The sequence below is a fragment of the Rissa tridactyla genome, chromosome 9 (assembly GCF_028500815.1).
Source record: "Rissa tridactyla isolate bRisTri1 chromosome 9, bRisTri1.patW.cur.20221130, whole genome shotgun sequence".
NCBI lineage: Eukaryota > Metazoa > Chordata > Aves > Charadriiformes > Laridae > Rissa > Rissa tridactyla.
The window spans coordinates 43,395,917-43,416,133 of NC_071474.1; the positions used below are offsets into that span (position 1 = coordinate 43,395,917).

General features: G+C 47.5%; 1 protein-coding gene across 1 annotated transcript in view; it reads left to right on the top strand.

Moving 5' to 3' along the window:
• The window catches only part of GABRE (gamma-aminobutyric acid type A receptor subunit epsilon), a 41,250-nt gene extending 21,416 nt beyond the window's left edge, over nt 1-19,834 (top strand). Inside the window, exons 4-9 of the mRNA XM_054214474.1 lie at nt 4,906-5,126; nt 5,720-5,802; nt 7,179-7,316; nt 8,736-8,888; nt 12,357-12,556; nt 13,671-19,834. Of these exons, the coding sequence (XP_054070449.1) occupies nt 4,906-5,126; nt 5,720-5,802; nt 7,179-7,316; nt 8,736-8,888; nt 12,357-12,556; nt 13,671-13,964 (1,089 nt within the window). The 3' untranslated portion in view covers nt 13,965-19,834. The remainder of the gene's footprint in view (nt 1-4,905; nt 5,127-5,719; nt 5,803-7,178; nt 7,317-8,735; nt 8,889-12,356; nt 12,557-13,670) is intronic.
• Nucleotides 19,835-20,217: the final 383 nt, after the last annotated feature.

Sequence of the window (20,217 nt, forward strand, 5' to 3'; positions counted from 1 at the left end):
CTTAGCTCCGGGACTGACAGCATGGACCCATCAGATTCACGTCAGCCCACCTGAAATGCTGTCCGCGCTTCCCGGGAAAGCAGCCTCCTTTATTGTACTGCAGTGAGGGATTTGCTTGGAGGTGCAGAGGGAAGGCGCCTCTATGAATAAAGACAAATATCAGAACAATAAAAGCTGAATGAGGCTGGCTAGGATATTAATCTCTCAGCCCCACTGTTACTTAGGATTTTTCCAAGCTCTCTCTCCCGCAGAGGAAAATGGAGGAACCTGATTCCAGGTCTCTATCTCCTCCATTTGGAGGTTTTCTTGTTGCTGTTAAATACAAGTCAAGTTGCAAAAACCACTTTTAAATCCTTAATTTTATCCTAATTTACAAAGACATCTTCACCTCATGGCTTTGCTTCTCTCTTTGGCATTTGTCAGAAAGCTGAGCTCTTAAAGACCACAGAGAAAGCAGCTCATAGATGGATACGGAGGAACAGGGGGTACCAATTCCTCTGTATCCCACTAACTGCACCCTTGAGAGGGGTCAGCTGAACTGCACACACAAACTTGCTTTGAGCCGTTTGCAAAAGGATCTTCTGGCAGTGCACAGCTGTGTATATTTGGTGTGTAACCTGAAAATACAAACTGCAAATTTCAAGTTGTGTCATGCTAACCCTGTGAGTTTAAGCTGTTAGTCTGAAATTGGGTGGCCCTAACTCTTATCTGCTCTGAACCCAGGGTGGAACTTAGTCTAGAGTAAAGTTTCTGGGGCCAAATCCGACTGGAAATGCGGGCTGATTTCCCACGTGTGTGCACACACAGACGGAGCTGAGCGACAAGGCGCAGGGAGGAGTTAGCTGGGGCCAGGCTGGATGTCCTTGCTGTATCAGGGCGTCAGGACGGGGAGCAGGGAAGTGCTCCAGGGCCGTGAAGGTCAGGGCAGTGCAGCTGGGGCTGGGATGACCCAAGGAGCCGGGCTTAGGGCAGCGCACAGTGACAACAGCGTCCAGCTCTCTTGTGCTGGGGACAGGCTGATTTCTGAACCTGTTTATTTTCTTTTGTGTTGACAATTTGGGGATTTTCTTTGAAATGACTTTTCACGTGAAAATTCCATAGCTTTTAATTTAAACTACGTTTTAAAAATGAAAGGGTTTGAGAATGCAGTGAAATCTTTTTGCTGCTGTTTGTTTTTTTTTTTCTTCCAAGATGAAATGTTCCTGTCAACTTCACATCCCCTTATTTCCCACAAATGCTCTTTTTACAGGACAGGTTTTTTTCCACTAAATGTTTTCAGATTTTACCTTTTTCTGGAATTGCGTTTCCACCGGCATCTGTCTGCCCACATGAGGAAAACGAGGACTGATCAGTGATGTGCGGCAGTGCCAGGTGATGACAGTGACCAAGGGCCAGCAGGGACATGCTGAAAGGCTGAGTTGGCCACGAGCCCGCACGGCTAGCAGCGGCGACGCTGCAGGGCGCTCCTCAGCATGGGATAAACTCACATGATGGTATTTAGGGTAGGCAGTCTTCAGTGTTTGCCTTAGGCGTAGTTTGATTTATTATTTTATGACTGAAGTTTGATGTAACGTTGCATGCATGCCAACATGTGTGTGCTACCCCATGCGTGATCCAAATGGCGCGACCTAACTCTTAAAGCGATTCCTCTTATTTCGCTAGCTCCTTCTGGTGAAAACGCTAAAAAAGCCCGTGCTTTTACAGAGAAGTTAACAACCTCCATGTGCTGCATAGCAGATGGTACAGTAATGTTGGAGGCGTATTTTACAATAACCTTTTTCCACATGGGGAAATTGAGGTATAGAGAAGTCTCTTTCCGATACTTGAGAATGAATCAGTGGCAGAGAGAAACTACAGGGACGCAGGAGTTCAAGAAACAGCTCTGCCATAAGTTTTAGGGGCTGAACTCATCCTGCCAAACTTCAGCTATTAAGCCTTGATCAGCCTGGACTCTTCTAAGGTCAGTAAGAGCGTGAGGCATTTCCAGAAGACAACCTGGACTGCTTCATATGGGGATCTCCCCCCAGAAGCGCCTACCGCAGTGACTATAGGGAGCCCATGGTCAGACACCTATTTAATCACCTTGGTCAGATGCCTACAGCTAACGGGGATCTGATTAATGCTTGGAGAAGGGTATGAGCACTGTGCTGAGGCTGCTCAACGCAGAGCCGCACCTGTGCAAGGTTCCTCAGCATCAGTGCAAACAGCACCTGATAGGAACCGGTGCTAAAGTCTTCAGGAATTTTCCTGGTTTAACCCCAGCCAGCAAATAAGCCCCACACAGCCGCTCGCTCACTCCCCCCCGCAGTGGGAAGGGGGAGAGAATTGGGAGGGTAGAAGCGCTCCCAAAGGCCAGAGCATTTTTGTATAAATCTTGCCTTGGATAATTCTGAATGAAAATACATTTGTAAATGCCAACATTTCCCACCTAGAGGCAAGGGAGCCAGCTCAGCTAATAAGTTCTTCCTCGTGAATAGCTGTGCTTATAATAGCCACTGAAATTAGATCAAACCACAGGACAGTGACAATAACAGCTCAGATTTTTCAGAAGAGCCGAATGACTTGTGCACTACACCTTTTGCAAAGGCTGGCTATGAATGGCGCAAGAGGAGCTCTTTAATGCTGATCCCTTCTGAAAATCTGGGCTTGACAACAAATACTAAACCCCTGGGATAGCTGACCCTCCAACTCTCCCGAAAACGTTAGCATTGGTTATCCCAGACCCGAATGCTGAACTTCACAGCAGGACATCTGACCTGAGCAGCCAGCCCAGAAGCGAGATCCCACAAGTGACTCCAGTTAGGAGATGAAACTAACAGTGGCATCTAACATGGACTTACCATTACATTTTTAGTTGCTTTCTCCTACACCAGAGATATTGCTGAGGAGGAGCGACGTAAGCTCATACTGGCTCAAACAGGGTTTGCAGGGGTGGGGGAGAATATGTCAAATGTTGTGTTATTTTGTCCCCAAGAGCAGGAAGGAAAAGAAAACAGTCCCAAGCAGAATAAAGTCAGCCCTTCCCATCAATGTCCTTTTCTTGGGCTGCCATTATGTTTCTTTGCCCACCTGTGGGCTCTGTTTCACTGTTTCACAACCCGATCCGTGCCTTCATCACCACATACCCTATCTCCAAGCAGTACCCAGTGTGATCCAGAGCATTCAGATCCTGGAATGGGCTCTCCCCGCCTCCTGTTTTCAGGCAGCGGACATGCTTGTACGCTTGGTTTTGTGGGCTGCTGCTATCCTAGCTCTTTGTCTCCTCATGTCTGTTTTGAATGAACTGTGGAGGCAACACCATCACTTTGAACATGCTGCGCCTGTCCCCATTTAGAGCTATGTTAGGACCTCATCCCCATCACCTTCACTCATCCCTGTGTCTAACAAGGGTGAAGGATCAGCCCAGAGAGTGACTCGACTGTCTGATGGCAAATGCTCTTTTCTCATGATCTCATTTCCATGCAAGGGATGTTTTCGGTACCACTCACTCATCACCAGTTGGCTGACAGTGGAGTGAAGGTGAGGAAAATGAAGCGGGGAGTCGTGCGCTGCCCTGCTCTGCCTCCCCCAGGCAGGACACGCTGTCCAAGGGAGCGCGCTAAGAGCACCGTGTCTATTTTAATGGCATGGTCTGGGGAAGTCAGCTCTGAACCAGCAGCGAGGGCAGCAGAGGGAGGATGTGCTGCAGTCATAAAAATTCCACCGAAATAAATCAATAGAGGGAGGAGGAGAATGGGAGGGAGAGATGGCAAAGTCAGACATTGTTCGTCTCTGCCCAGAGGAGAGAGGGAGACAATGCCTCTGTGGACGTGGGGATTTAACAGGAGTGAAAGGGAGCAAAGTCCAAGTCAGAGAGGAGCTGTCAGGAGCAGGTGACAGTCTCTAGTAGGGGCTGGTGGAACTGGATCTGGGGGTCTGGTTCAGACAGCCACTGAGTGCCAGACATGCTCCTGCATGGCACTAATTAGCACCTTCTCAGGCATGCTGGAAAAGAGGGTAAGGAGCAAATTGGCTTGCAGCAGGAAGCAGCAGAACAGTGGGCTAATGGTGTGGACTACTGAAAGTCCAATCCAGACAAGAGCTGCCTCCTAGAAATGCTAGTTATGGGTGAACTAGGACAACCTGTCTCTCACCAAAAACAAAGGTCCTCATTAAGGTGGAAACTCTGTTTTCTGTCTGCAAAAGACTCAAGATTTTTAACTGGTTGCACCAAGAGCTGAGTCCATAGCAGCCCCTGCCCCAGCCCCAGCTTTCTTTTCTAATCTTCAGCAAGGGGTATCTGCCCCGGAACCTGTAGTGTCCTGGTTTTTCATATAAACCATTTACAGTATAAGTCCTGCAGCAAGGGATGGATTCTCACTAGGTTTATGCACAACACTACTATTACTATATGTACTAATTAGTTTTATGGAGCATTGCTGGGCTGTACCCTAATAAATAACAGAAAGAGCTGTCTGCTTGCCTTCTCTAGTGAGGTGGTGAGTAGCTTTCCTTGCCTGCGCTTGAAAAGTGCAGCTGAACTTAGAACTGGATTCAGCCAACGTCCACGCTGCCCCTTCATGCCTGCGCTTAAAAGGACTGTCTGGGTTGAGTTGTCCATCAAGAGGAAGTTCAAGACTTCATTCATACGGTCTTGAATTCCAGGCATAGGTCAGGCCAAACATGCTACGGCTCAGCCCACCAGTCAGCACAGTCTTTGTCTCTTGCTAAGTGTGCCACGGATGTCCTGACACTGAGCTAAAGATGAGCCTAGAAAGGTGTCAGTGGTCACCAACACCTGCTCCCAAACTTAAAAAGAAAATATTCTGGCTGTGACTCCAAAATGGTGGCCTGCAGATCCGAGGACAGGGTTCTGCTTTGCCCGAATCCCTCTCAGAAAGACATGTTCTTCCTTCTCTTTCACAGGAATACACCATTGATATCTTCTTTGCTCAGACATGGTATGACCGGCGTCTTCGTTTCAACAGCACCTTGAAGGCCCTCACACTGAACACCAACATGGTGAGCCGCATCTGGATCCCAGATACCTTTTTTAGGAACTCCAAGCGGGCCGACTCCCACTGGATAACCACTCCTAATCAGCTCCTCCGTATCTGGAATGACGGAAAAGTACTCTACACGCTCAGGTACATCCAGCAGGCACCACAGCTGGCTGCTGAGGTGAGGGAACAAGGAGCTGGTCAAAGTAGAGGAGGTTTCCAGATGCTCTGGGACAGAGTAGTGGAGAAGTCTCCCAGTGCAGATGGGAGTACACATGCAGTACAGGTTGCAGAATGGTCTTCCTCTGCCTAGGACGAAGGCTTACAAAAAAACAAACTGTTTTTCCATATCGTACCTAGAAAAAAGTCAAAACTACAAATGGTTTCCTAAACCAAAATCCTTTAAATGTTTGTATTGGTCGGCTATTTAATTCTGATAGTAAAGATGTGGCTTTTGTTCCCATAAATTCTCACTCTGATAAATGAATCTGAAAAGCTCCCTAAACAAAAAGGCTTTTTGAATGTGAAAATTAGATGGTTTTTCTCCCTTTGAAAATATTCAAACATATGTTTTGTTTTGCTGCTGTTTTGAAATGTTTCTGCAAACAGACTGATCTTCAACAAATTAGTGTTTCTCTCTCAAGGAAGCGAGAATCCCTCTGTCACATTCTGGTGTTGGAATCAAACCACCTTCACCAACACAATATCTCAGTCTCCCTCTCTCTCTTTTCCCCTCTCAGGCTGACAATCGAGGCTGAATGTCTGCTGCAGCTGCAGAATTTCCCAATGGACACTCACTCCTGCCCTTTGGTTTTTTCCAGTTGTGAGTATACATCTTTTAGAAATAGTTTTAGATGGCAAATAGAGAAACCCCAGGAGAGTAAAACTCTTCTGGGGAGACCATCCTCCCTTTTAGCTACATTTTTCACCTAATCTCTACAACTGTCTTCCTGGGCCATTGTCCGTCATGCCCTGAAGCATCCTCCCACTCCTGGGCTAGCAGAGGTGTTCAGGGACAGATTCACAGCACCTCTGAATTTCTCCTTAATTTGGGGGGACAGTTGGAGACGACTATTTCACTGACCTTCTGGTCACTCTGACCTACTAGACAAAATATATCCCTTCAGCTGGCAGACAAATGGCATCCGTCATTCTGAGGTGGCAGCCTGGCTTTCCAGACCTCAGCCCAGAGACAGGCCCCCTTTCTGCACCCAAGGCGGTCGCAAAGGAGGGATACTCAGACCTCCCCTCTCAGTCCCCACGTGTCCATTCTCGTCAACAGAATGGGCTGCTGATGTTGGCACATCTCTACGGGTGATTTTGCAGGGAGCCTTTCTTCACCAAGAGATTCCTGTCCGTATGCATTGGTTGGTTATCTGATTTAGTCATCTTAGCTCGGGTTCGCCTCTCCCGCCTCCACCCTGCCACTGAAGGGATACAGCTCACGTGGTTCTGAGGTGCTTCAGAGGGAAGCAACATGCTGAGGAGATACCATCCCCTCATTTCCCACCATCCCTCATTCTTTGCTAATTAGCGGTACATGCCATACATGCTTGATAATTAGAAACACACTTTCAGTTAGCTGCCAAGCTCTTGCTCCTTCCCTCCTCTGAGGAGCTGTCTCGTAGGTGTCAAGGTCCCTGCTTCACAGCAGGCTTGTTTCTTTGTCAAGAAAGCCAGAGCCAGGAGAAGCCATGCTCCAGCCTGCAGGAGCCAGTTCTCCTTCTCCATGGAGAATGCACCCCTTCTTTTCCATACATAGATCAGCTCCCAGGGTGAGAGGGACAGAGACAGTCAGAACAGACACAGCCATGCTACCTCCCACTTTGGCAGCTTTGTATTCCTGGTGTATTCATGCCCGGGAAGGTAGTCAGGAGGAGTGGAGAAGGTTCCCATGCTGCCCCACGTGAGGGAGTCCTCTTACACCAACCCAAGTCTCACTCCCACCAATGCAGTCCTTAGAAAGCCTCCGTTTCTAGGATTTGAGGTGGCCCACGAGGGGAGATGCTGTCCCTACTCCCGTTGCATGTGGGGATGCCTAAGGAAATCTAAACACAAGGCATCAGAAATACCTGCCTGAAAGCTTCATATCTACAAAACAGATAGAGTGAGATGCCAGTGCTTTTGCAGTCAGGGTAGTGAATGAGGTGGAGGCACACAACATAACTCTTTCGTTGATGTCCTTGCCTCTTTTCCCAGATGGCTACCCACGTGAGGAGATTGTCTATCGCTGGAGGCGCTACTCCATTGAGGTCTCTGACCAGCGCACCTGGAGACTCTACCAGTTTGACTTCACAGGGCTGAGGAACACCTCGGAAGTTCTCAGGACTGGAGCAGGTGAGGCAAAGGGAGACAGCCCACAGAAACGCCAGTGTGTTGGAGACCTCGTGGGAGGCAAAGGAGTCAGCAGACAGCTCCACAGTGGTGGGGAGGGAAGGTCACAACAGCACAGTTAGAGAAACATAAGAATGAAAGGATGGACCTTTGCTAGAGGGAGCAGAAGTGATGGGGATGAAGGGTGAGGGGAAGATGAAGCAGGGGTAGGCCAGAACAATTGACATCTGTGAACTGTGCGGAGCAATGCTGATGTGAATGAAGCTATCCCTAACTGAAGGGTCAGGAGGGAGAGGAGGTGGGAGCTCAGATAACCCTCTTGCTGCAGTACGTGCATACTATGTGATCCTTGGGTGACGCTCATAATTGGAACAGGGGTGGGGAAATCAGAACTTGCAGGTCCCAATCTTTACTTCTGTAAAGTTGTGTGGAGCTGATGAACACCTGAATTACGCTTTAAGAGACAGCAACAAGGCTGCATATGCAAAGAAACCAGGGAATGGAAGCCCTTCAGCTCCTCCTCCTAATAGCTCACATCCCCTTTCCTTCCCACACACAACCGAGGAAAGTCTCTTTGGGTTCCTGAAGGTAGGGGCAAATTTGTGAGCTCATATTTTTAAGCCTTCTGAAGCAGCAAGTTCAGGGTAGTGTTTCTCCCACTCTGCAGAAAGCTGCTGTTGCCAATGTCAGCAGCCAGCCTCTAACCAGGGTAGAAAGGCAGCACAAACCGGGACAAGAAGTGGTGCAGTGAATGTGTCTTGAATGCACCGGTGGCTGTCTGATTGTAATTCTCTTTTTTGGTAATTGCTTGCAAGCTCCATCTTAACCCTAGAGCTGTCGAGTGGCTTTCTTGCAGTACTCACTAGGAGCCTCTGAAAAAGAGGAAGAACCTCAGCTGTAAGTTGCCAAATGAGCAATTAGGATGTACAGCACCGCATGCCTTTTCCAGGGGCAGAACCGGAGTCTCGATGAAAGTGATTGAAGGACACCTCCTTTGTCACAGCTCAGGTAGTTAGTTGGCAAGCCAGGCCATGTAGCCTGTCACAGCTAAATAGCTTCTATAGAAAAGAAACCCTTGCAGCAATCAGCTGAAGATGAATACTCTCTATAGTTTCTCCTTTGAAACTTTTCCAGGCAGTGTGCTTTTCAGTGTGCTCGGACACATAGCCAGGCCAATACAAATGCAGCCTGGTGGCCACATAGCCAGCCAGCCAGATAGCCAGCTGGGCAACCAGAAAGTCAGCTCTTAAATTAATCAAAAAGACACTAAGTCAGACAGATGCAGAGCCATGCAGGTAGCCACAAAGTCCACAAGAAAACCAGCCAGCCAGGCACTTAAAACAACAGGAAAATCTAATCAGAAACACTCCAAATTCTGAAACTTTGCCAATTGATTCCAATGTCTCTGTTGCTTTTTCCTAGGGGAGTACATGGTGATGACAGTGTCTTTTGACCTAAGTAGGCGTATGGGTTATTTTGCCATTCAGACCTACATTCCCTGCATCCTGACTGTTGTTCTTTCCTGGGTTTCCTTCTGGATCAAGAGAGACTCTACACCAGCCAGGACATCTCTGGGTAAGACACAGATTGCTGCATGGCTGCTGCTTGTCAGACTCTGCAAGGCTAGCAAACTGCCAGCGTTGGGGGTACAAAATCTCCTAAAGCACTTTGCCATTTTCTGGCATTATTCAGCTTCCTGGAAGACAGTCCACTCCTCCATGTTTCTATTTGTAACGTTATCCTCAAGCTCAACCAAATCTCTAGCTGTGTTGGCTCGGACTACTGGATTATTTCAGGATAGCATCACACTCTCGTATCTTGATCTGAGATCTGACCAGGCTTTTCCAAGTTGACCATGTGGTGTTCTCATGTGCCCAAAGGGAGAGGGAAGGGGTGAGCTGTGGCATTGCAATGCTGGCTAAAGGGCTCCTGTCACATGCATGTGTCCTGCATTTCCTCAGGACTTTTCAAGGTCTCAGTGCAGGACTAGTGACATGAAGATTGTAGGGTAATGAGCAAATTTGCTTGACTCTATCCGGAGAGTCCCAAGCTCTGGCAGGATGTGGAAGCCCTGTAGGTACAGCCTTTCTCTGTCACACCACAGTGGGAGTCCAGGACATGGCAACAGCTCTGTCTATTGTTTAGATTTTCTCAGCAACCTGCAGTGGCTCTTTGAGGCACGAAAAAATGTATGTTAATTGAATCCTGCTCTGATAGGCGCTAGAGAGGTCTTTACAAATCTTTAATGCACTTTGTCTGTATCTGCATTTTGCAGCAAGCTCTGGTTCCCAGCGCTGTCCTTCCCATCAGCCCCGCTGACTTTCCCTTTAATTGGAGGTAGCATTCCCAGCCTTTCCTGCAGGCCTTTGCTGGGAGGGGGAAAGGAGAGAGACCATCAGCATCAGGCAGGGGCTATTCAGTGCCCATCCATTCTGACCATCTCTCCCCACCTCCCTATCAAAATCAATTTCTTTGGTGTCCATGGAGAGAGCAGGAGGAGGAGTGGGGTGTCATTTCCAATGGAGGTGAGGGTACGCCATAGTCCGTGGCTGGGAAAGGAATGAACAGCAAGAGGCAAAATGTTCTCCGCAGCTGACACCACTATGGTGGCTGTCTCAAAAAACAAAGGAGGGGGGCCCCTCTCTGTGGGAAGGGACCTCAGCACATCAAGAGTAATGTATTCCCTCCACAGCCCCTGTTGTACTTAATACAAATGATCCCCTGTACATTTCAAGTCCATCAGCCTACATTAGGGAGATGTAAACCAGAGCACTTCCATTGGCATTTCAAATATATGGGAAGTCACATTGCATCTGCTAATGCAAATACAGCAGGAAAATACGAAAATCTCTTGCCATGCTCCCATCCAGAGCCATTGGGGTGACCCCAGGAAAGGGTGGCAGGTGGATTTAGATGAATGCTAGAAAAGGAGAAACATCCTCCTTCTTCTCCACATCCTAAAAATCAGTGGATGAGATCACGATACCAATTCTTGAAGCTCATCCTTTGTTGGTTCACACTTCTTTATCACTGGAAACAGGTCTGTGAGCATTACTGCTGCTGCAAAAATAATTCCAAGCCCCATTCAAGTCAAAAGAGATTCCTTTATCATCTCCTGCCCACGTGCCCTCTACATCACGAAATGGATAGATTGTGAAGAGCTGTCTCTGAAGAATAGCCACAAGCAGGTTGAAAGCCTAATGGTAAGAATTAGAGACTGGGACAACAAAGGGAACCTTGTGGCTGATGTCTACTACAGAGTCCCCAACCAAGGGGAGCTTATTGACGAAGCCTTCTTACGCTAGCTTTCACGCTGCTGGGGGACTTCAACCACAGTATCTGCTGGAAAAGTAGCATGACAAGCTGTAGGCAATCAAGGAGACTCCTGGAGGGCATATTGAGGATAACTTCTTAAGTGTGGTAATAGACAGTCCTACCAGAGGGTGTGTGATACTGGACCTGATGGTCACCAACACAGGTGAGCTCATCAATGACATCAAGACTGGAGGCAGCCTGGGATGCAGTGATCACACACTGGTGGAGTTTGCAGTCCTGAGGGATACAGGTCAGGAGAAAAGTAAAGTCAGGACGCTGAATTTTAGGAAAGCAAACTTCCAGCTCTTCAAGGAGTTAGTCAATAGGACCCCTGGGAAACTGCCCTCAGGGACAAGGGAGCGGAACAGAGCTGTCAGATCTTTAAGAATGCTTTCCATAGCACGCAAGAGCTCTTGATCCCCAGCACTAAGAAATCATGAAAGGAAGGCAAGAGACCAGCATGGCTGAGTTGAGACCTGCTGTTCAAACTAAAGGGCAAGAAGGAAATGCACAGGCAGTGGAAGCAGGGACAGGTATCCTGGGAAGAGTATAGGGATGCTTCCTGGTTGTGTAGGGATGGGGACAGGAATGCCAAGGCACAGCTGGAGCTGAATTGGATAAGAAGGGCTTCTGCAGGTACGTCAGCCAGAAAAGGAAGGTCAAAGAAGACATACCTCACCTGATGAACACAACTGACAAACTGGTAACAACAGACGAGAAGAAGGTTGAGGTACTTAACAGCTTTTTGCCTCAGTCTTCACTGGCAACCTCTCTCCCGACACCTCTTGAGTGGATGGACCACAAGGCAGGGACTGGAGGAGCGAAGTCCCTCCCACTGTAAGAGAAGATCAGGTTTGTGACCACCTGAGGAACCCGAACATACAGAAGTCTCTGGGACCCGATGAGATGCATCCTAGAATCCTGATGGAACTGGCTGATGTAGGTGCCAAGCCGTGATGTTTGAAAAGTCATGGAGGTCAGGTGAAGTCCCTGGTGATTGGAAAAAGGGAAAAATTGCATCCATTTTTAAAAAAAGATAGAAAGTAGGACCCTGGGAACTACTGACCTGTCGGCCTCACTTCTGTGCCTGGGAAGATCCTCCTTGAAGCTACGCCAAGGCACATGGAGGACAGGGAGATGATTTGGTACAGCCAGAATGGCTTTACCAAGGGCAAGTCCTGCCTGACCAACCTAGTGGCCTTCTATGATAGAGTGACTACATCAGTGGAGAACGTAAGAGCTACGGATGTCATCTAGGTGGACTTCTGTAAAGCCTTTGACACAGTCCCCCACCTGAGACACTGCCATACTTATTGGTGACTCAGACAGACATCACTGACTGAATCCCAACTTGCCCATTGCCTGCCCAAAGCCATCCATCCAGTATAATTGCCTCTTAGCATATCCTTCCTTTATACTCTTCTCTCACCATCCAAGCAGTTGTTCCTGTGTACAGCCTTAAGCAAAGTCCGAGTTCCCCACTCCTTTCCCAGTCTACACTGATGGCCTGTGTGACACCTGGCTTTTGAATGGCACTTTTTCCTTAGAGCATTGTCAGAGGGCACCTCAAAACCAGAGTCTGGCTGAGCAGAGCAAAAACGGGACCAGACAACCAGAGGAATTTGTCTCCCACAGGAGAAGGGAAATGGGGATGTTTTGGGGGCTGGATGCATGTAAAAGACAGAAGTGCTCCTTTTCATTAATTAAATCAGCTCTTTTCTCTCCTAGGTATCACAACTGTGCTAACAATGACCACCCTGAGTACCATCTCCCGTAAGCACCTTCCCCGTGTTTCCTATATCACAGCCATGGACCTCTTTGTCTCTGTGTGCTTCATCTTCGTCTTTGCAGCTCTCATGGAGTACGCTACACTCAACTACCTTGTGGGAAACAAGAAACCACTTGAGCACAACAGGAAAGCCAGGCTGGTAGGTCAAAGGAGCCAGCAGAGGTGGATGCTGTTAGAACCCCAAGCCATTTAGAAATATCCCTCCTGAGCCTGCATTGGAAACTGCTGATGTGGTTTAGTGCCTGACCCATACTCTGTTCATAAGGTCCTCAGACCACTCTGTGTGCTGAGTCTGAGCACCTGAAAGGTGAGACACAACCAGAAAAAGCAGCTGAGGCTCCCCTAAAACAATGAGGTCTCTGTCAGAGCCAGGCACCCTGTGCTATCTTCAAAATTGCTGGAGAGCTTATCAGTACGGTTTAGGATGACTCACATGACCAAATGTAAATGTCTATTTCAAGACAGGGTGATCCATACCCAGGTTCTTCCACCTGTACCAGTTTAATCTCTGTGGATTACAGAGGTATCTTAGGTCACAGAGATGCAGAAATCTACTTTGTTTTGTGGTCTATCCATCAGACGACCTTCTGAGTGTGGGGATAGTGAACCCAGAGTGGTCATCATCCCCTTGAGATCTGCCCAAGGTCATGGCAGGTACTTCTGACACATCAGCTGAAACAGGCCTCTGAATCTGGACAGAACTGAAACGAAAAAACAGTTCTCTTCTGTGCCAGCCTCATTTCCCAGCATGGGTGGAGAGAGGTCTTCCATGAGGCTCATGATACACTTCTTGTCCTGGGCCAAGAAGTCATGAGTCACACGTAGCCTTTCACCAGCTTTTTTCCAGCAACTTAACGCAACCAGAAGACACATCTGGACTGTGTGCTGTGTCTTCAGAGATAGCTGAGCTCAGGGGAATGAGAGGAGGCTAGCACAGCTGAAACCAAACAGGTCCTGTTTCTGCACTGACTATTAGTGGCAGAGGTGGGGAATCAGAACAATTAGATCTTTGCTGACTAAGGCTTTGCCTTTGGGGTCCAGGGAAGAAACAATCCTGCATGCCAGTCCCCACGGTACGCCAAGGTGGTGACATACAACCGAGTGCAGAGATGGGAGATGATCAGTCATCCCTCTCCATTGAACTGCACCTATGCTATGAACTGATCTATTGCCAGTTGGATGAGTTTTGGTGTCTAGAAGAGGTTTTATTGCCTTTTCCTTGCCTTTAATCCACCGACCCCTCCTCATTACAGCCGCCTGCCAGTGCACAGGTGATGCCATCCTTTACCACCATCAACATCAACAACATCATGCACTGGCCCCCAGAGATAGAGGAGGATGAGGATGAAGACCCTGGCTCCCCGTGTCTGGAAGGAAAGGAATGCGAGAGGTTCTTCTGCTGCATTGAGGACTGTCAGACAGGAATGTGGCGGGAGGGGAGGGTCCGCATTCACATCTCCCGCCTGGACTCCTACTCTCGTGTGTTCTTCCCCACCGCCTTCCTGCTCTTCAACATTGTCTACTGGATTGCCTATCTCTATCTCTAGCTGTTCTTTGTCCTCAGCTGGAATGGACTGGAGACCAGCAAGATGGGCTTCTCATGGAGCATAGGGAACAGCATCTCTTCCGTTGTACTCAATTGTTGGTCTGAACAATCCAACCTGGTGATTCCCTCTTCCTGCTCTCTCATCTCTTCTGAGAAGAACCAGAAAGCTTTTTTTTTTAGCCTTCTAACATATCTTTTTAGAGAATCTACCCTTCCCAAACAACTCCCTTCCAGCACCACCAGCATTTTACTCCTTGTAAGATTGCCCAAAAGCATCCTATTCCATCTCAGACATTAAGGATTTTGTCAAAACCAAAAACCTTAATGCGTTTCATTTTTCCATCCAATCCTACTCCAAAATTCCGTGGGAAGTGATGGCAAATGGAGTTTTCTGCATAGTTATTAAGACTGCAACGGAAATAAAGTAGATCTTACAACTTCTGCACCACTTCCACCAAGAATAGACTTTGTGGAGTGCTAGAGGCTTGGAAAGGTCAGAAGGAAAGAAGTGTGAAAGAGCAGCAGTACAGCTTTCCCACAGTAGCTGGGCTTGGCTAAAATGTTTTGAACCTGCCCAGAAATCGGACAGTGGCATTGACAAGGATAGAGTAGCTGCAAGCCTCCACCAGCTCCCCGTAGAATACCCGTGGAACATTCTTCATGGATCACTCCACTTGTTGTACCAAGTGGCACCCAAAGCATCCACCCACCGAGGCGTTGCTGATTCTCATCAGATGGTGGTAAAAAACACTTCACAAGTTTGAAGGGCCCATCTGCCTTACTGGAGCAGGCTCTTCAGGGCCCACGGTGACATTCGGCTTTGTGATCAGGACTGTAATCAGGCTATGCAGCTTACGTTGGGCATAGCCAAAAGAGGGAGAAAGTCCTTATGCTACAAAGACCAGAGGTAGTCTCGTGGGCCTGTTCTTGTAGCTTTCTTTGGCCTCTCTCATGTGAGCTGGGCCCCATTGTACCATGCATCATAGCAGGGCAGTGCTCTCCTTCACGACACTTGTTGAAACCCTCAGATCTGTGCTTGGTAGTAGGTGTTAAGCTGAGAAAGGTGTAGTAGAAAAGGGAACACAATCGGCTACCAGTGCTGCACCTAGCAGTGGCAGGGAGAGAGCATTCCTGCAGCACAAATGTGTTTCCTTACTTCTTTTTTTTTTTAATAATTACATTAAAAAAATCCAAAACACTTCACTAAAGCTCTATGGCTCCTCCCAGTTGCCACCTTGGCCCTTTTCTTCCCAAAACCAGGAAATGGAGCAAGACGCCCTTGGTAGATTTCAGGAAGGTCAGACATAGTGATATGGTTCCTTATGGTCCATCCTAAAGGGCTAGAGAAATGCATAATACAGTCTCAACTGGGAACAAACTGCATAATGTAGAAGAGGAAGCTCGGGCCCAAGGTTCATAATGTGTAAATCAGCTGCCTCCCCATTTATACCAACTGCTGATATGGCCCACAGCATGTTTGTTAAAAGCAATGCGCCATTAATAGTTACTTACTGTGTAAATTACGAACGCACAAAAAAAAAAATCTTTTTAAAACCAGCATGTTTTAGAAACAATTTGTACTTAAAAGGCTTGCCACGAGAAGAAAGCTGGCATGGCTGCAGAGAAAAAGTTAGGAACGGCAGGCTCACAGGACAGCGAAGAGGGGCAGGAGGTTTTACATATTCTTAGAGAGCAATTTGATCTGGTTTAAAGATGGATTTTGACGCTGTTAAATCTGATCTGAATAATGAAGTGTCATGTTTAATTCATTCATAAATACAGCCTTACCTTGGCTCCAGAGGAACAGCTAGAGCGCCTAATTAAGTATACAATAGTACAACACTCAGCTAAGTATAACCTAATGGGGTCAGACCAGCATAGCTCTGGAAGGGGAAATTGTGCATGTCTAACCTGTTACAGTTCTTCTTTTAAAATACCAAGTAAGAGATAAAGGTTACCCAGAAGCATAATTTACTTAGCTACTGCGACAGCTTTTGAAAGGATGGAAAGAAATTATGGCGGGTGGTTCTAACTGAGGAAATTGATTTAGCAAAAGAATTATTAAGGAGGTTCTAATTAGAGAAAATTAACTGAGGAGAGGGGAAAAAAGAATTGTTAAGGAGGCTCTAATTAGAGGAAATTAATGTTTTAGAGAGAAAGACACAGAGAGGGAGAAGTCTAAGAAAAGAATCAAAACAACTTCCAGACAAGGAGAGCTGCTGGGTGACAGTGCCAACTCCCAGCCAAGCAGGTTGATGTTCTGCTCCTGATAGCAAAGTGCTATTAGATGTAGCAACAGAAAAACCTCCTATGACTCAACCCTACACCGGCAGGGAGCTGGATTAAACAGGGTCCTCTGATCTCTGTGGAGAGCCAAAAAGAAAGAGCACCCTAGATTAAAACTGGCTCACGCGAGAGACTCTGAGTGAAGCATGTCTTCGCATGTCAGAAGGCAGCTGCTAGAGTGTGTGTGGGAGGGGGCACCCTGGTGGCAAATCAAGGCCCATGCCAAATATGCTCATTAACAGTACGGTGGCATAAAAGGTGTGCAGGCAACGCAGGCTGCAGTGAACACAGGCAGCAAAATGTAGAAGGGGAGCATCTGAGAAAGGGATGGTGGATGTGAGAAAGGGATGGTGGAAGGGAAAATTTCACATCCATGTGCAAAGGAATCCAAACATCTGCAATTCACTGTAGGTTTGAAGCACTTGGGAGCCTTGATGGACACAGATGATCATCATGGGCACCGGAGTACAGCCTGAGAGCAGCAGTTCGTGGAAATTAGACCTTTTATGGAATCAGCCAGGAGAGAAGCAGGGTGTACAAGAGACCTAAGAGGGTGACAGGGACTTGGGCAAAGTAGATTTGAAAGATTATAAGATTTCACCAAAAAAAGATAAAGCCAACACACACCTAGGTAATTTAACCAATGATGGGGGATTTGACAGTGGAAAATAGCCTAGCGTGGGCTGGAACACAAGGAAGCTGATTACTAAGGCTGGGGAAGGAGGAGGGAGGGGGCTTTTTGGCTTAGGGAAATCTGTGCCCATCATAAATAGCTCAATAAATAAAGGCATGCACAAATTCAATCATGTTTTTAAGTTTCTACAGTATCTCAAAAAAGGAAAGTTAAGAAAAGACAGAAAGAAAAATCCACCATTTTTTGGAATTACTTTGCAAAGCTCCAGCTTTCTGAAGAAAAGGTTTCGCTGCTATCAGCAGGGAATCCAGGGCACAGAGACATCCAGTAGCCCTGTGTGGCCCCACTAAGCAAGGCAATGGGAGCCGAGCCCCAGTGGTCCCCTCCTAGACCAGCGTAAACCACCCGCCCTTCCCTGCATGCTGTAGTTTCTGCCATCATGCTGCAGTGGGTTATCGTACCACAGCATCTTTTAGTCTGGGACAGCTGTTGTCTTTTCATTAGCATCTGACTAGCTCACTCCAGGGAACACAGCCCCAGAACATGGCGCTGAGCCGTGCTGCACCAGGCAGGATGGACGGAAACACCAGGGTGGCTGCAAGACACCTGGATAGCTGTGAGACACCTGGGAGGTTGTGCTGCCTCCTTCCTCTCACATGATTTCGACTTTCTTCCCCACCTGGAAACCTGGCGGAGGAGCCACCTATTGCTGCTGACAAAGACAAAGTTGGTGCTGGGCTTCCCTCACCTCCTCCCTCCCCTTCCCAGGGAGTCACCTTCCTGCCCCTACGGAGGACCTCTGTCAGATAGCTACTACATGACAAGTTTCCTTGATGGTGGCCCAAGAGTGCCTGATGCTGGCTATCATGGCTGATCCCGTAGCAGAACATCACATAGCCATGTTAGTGAACTTTGCTGTGAATGTGGTCAGTTCCACCTCTTGCTGGACAATCATCTCTACAACTTCCAGGATGAAGTGGACGATGAACTCATCTGCCATATCTGCCTTTAGGCTCTGCTCCAACCTATGGACACCCCCTGTGGACACGGGTAGTATTTCAAATGCCTTGAAAACTTCATGCAGGAGTACAACTTTTGTCCTGTGGATCAGAAAAAGCTCTCTTTCCAGCAGTGCCACAAGTCCAGCCTTCTAGTACGAAACCTATTGGATAAGTAAGTTGCTTGTCATCTGTCCTTTCAAGGCAGAGCATCAGCAGAGAATGCAGCAGTGTGAACTAAAAGCTCATCTGCAGAACAGGTGTCCTGGTTTCAAGAAAAACAAATCTGAATTACAGCAGAAAAAGAATCCCATTTCCAAAGGGAAGGAACATCCCTCTACCAAGGTGGAGACAAACATACCCAAGACTCCAGAGATACCAAGTGGAGGATCATCACTTGTCGCAGAAAGCTCTGCAGCTGCTGTGGTATCACTAGGGACTGCAGAGTCTGGACTGGTTAATCCAGCTTTTGAGCAGACTGAAGACGACCTTCTTCAGAGAGTTCTTATGGCTGAAACAAACACAACTGAAACTCCCCAAGAAGACCTGGAGGAAGAATTAAGGATAAGGATAGCTGGGGGTAAAGACACCCCACTAGGGAACATTCTTGTTCAGGAAGTCTTGTGGGATTCTGTCATTGCTGTGGACGGAAGAATTCCTGGGGACCATATTCTTGATGTGAATGGTGTCAACATTAGCAGTGTCAGTCACTGCCAAGCTGTCTCCTTCCTGCATCACCCAGGGCTCAGTTCTGCTTAATATCTTCACCAATGATCTGGACGACAGGATCGAGTGCACCCTCAGTCAGTTTCCAGATGACACCAAGTTGGGCAGAAGTGTTGGTCTGCTGAAGGTAGGAAGGCTCTACAGAGGGATCCGGACAGGCTGGTTTGATGGGCTGAGCGAGGCCAATGGTATGGGGCTCGACAAGACCAAGTGCCAGGTCCTGCACTTGGGTCACAACAACCCTATGCACCGTTACAGGTCTAGGGAATAGTGGGTGGAGAGCTGCCCAGGGGAAAAGGACCTGGGGGTGTTGGTAGACAGCTGGCTGAATATGAGCCAGCAGTGTGCCCAGGTGGCCAAGAAGGCCAACAGCATCCTGGCTTGTATCAGGAATAGTGTGGCCAGCAGGACTAGGGAAGTGATTGTCCCCTTGTACTCAGCACTGGTGAGGCCGCACCTTGAATACTGTATCCAGTTTTGGGCCCCTCACTGCAAGAAAGACATTGAGGTGCTGCAGCGTGTCCAAAGAGCAACAAAGCTGGTGAAAGGCCTAGAGCAGAAGTCCTATGAGGAGCGGCTGAGGGAACTAAGGTTGTTTGGGCTGGAGAAAAGGAGGCTGAGGGGAGACCTTCTCGCTCTCTACAACTACCTGAAAGGAGGCTGAAGTGAAGTGGGTGTCGGGCTCTTTTCCCCAAGTAACGTGATAGGACAAGAGGAAACGGCCTCAATTTGTGCCAGGGGATGTTCATATTGGATCTTAGGAAAAATTTCTTCACAGAAAGGGTTATCAAACATTGGAACAGGCTGAACAAGGAAGTGGTTGAGTCACCATCCCTGGAGGTATTTAAAAGACATGTAGATGTGGTGCTTAGGGACATGGTTTAGCGGTGGACTTGGCAGTGTTGGGTTAATGGTTGGACTCAATGATCTTAAGGTTCTTTTCCAACCTAAATGATTCTATCATTCTATAATTCTAACATCTGGCTAATGATGGGGACTGGAAATTATGATCTCAGCATCTATGTTTTATGGTTTTTGTTTGGAAGACGAAGTCAGGAAAAAGGTTGATTTCTCATTTCTCTGTCTCCAATTCCTATCCTTTCCCTCCAAATTATGCCATATAGGGGACCATTTTTAGACTGTACGCTCTTCAGGGCAGGGACTCTCTTATTGTGTGTTTGTACAAGGACTAGCACACTAGGGCTTGATCCTTAACTGCAATTTCTGGATGCTACTTATTATAGATAATAAACAACAGTATGGATTACCCATCTTCAACACCACTGTCTATCCACATGTTGTAAGAAGGCTAAAAATTGTCCCCTGTCCCCCTCTTGATGGGCTTACTGGAGCTGGTTAATATTTTTATTTCCCCAGGGAAAAATATCTGATTGGAAAGTGAGGAAAAATGTTGGTGTGAGACTTTTGGGGTGAGGAGGTGATTTTTCTGATTTTTTTTTTTTTTTTTTTAAAGAAAAACAGAAGTTGCTTCAAATCAACAGTGCTCAGAAACAGTCTCTACTGTTTAAAATCATTGTTTCTAGGAGAAGAGAAACCCTTGCTTTGTCCTCTCAGTCTGTTGCCATTGTAAAGAAATACTGATGTTTCCC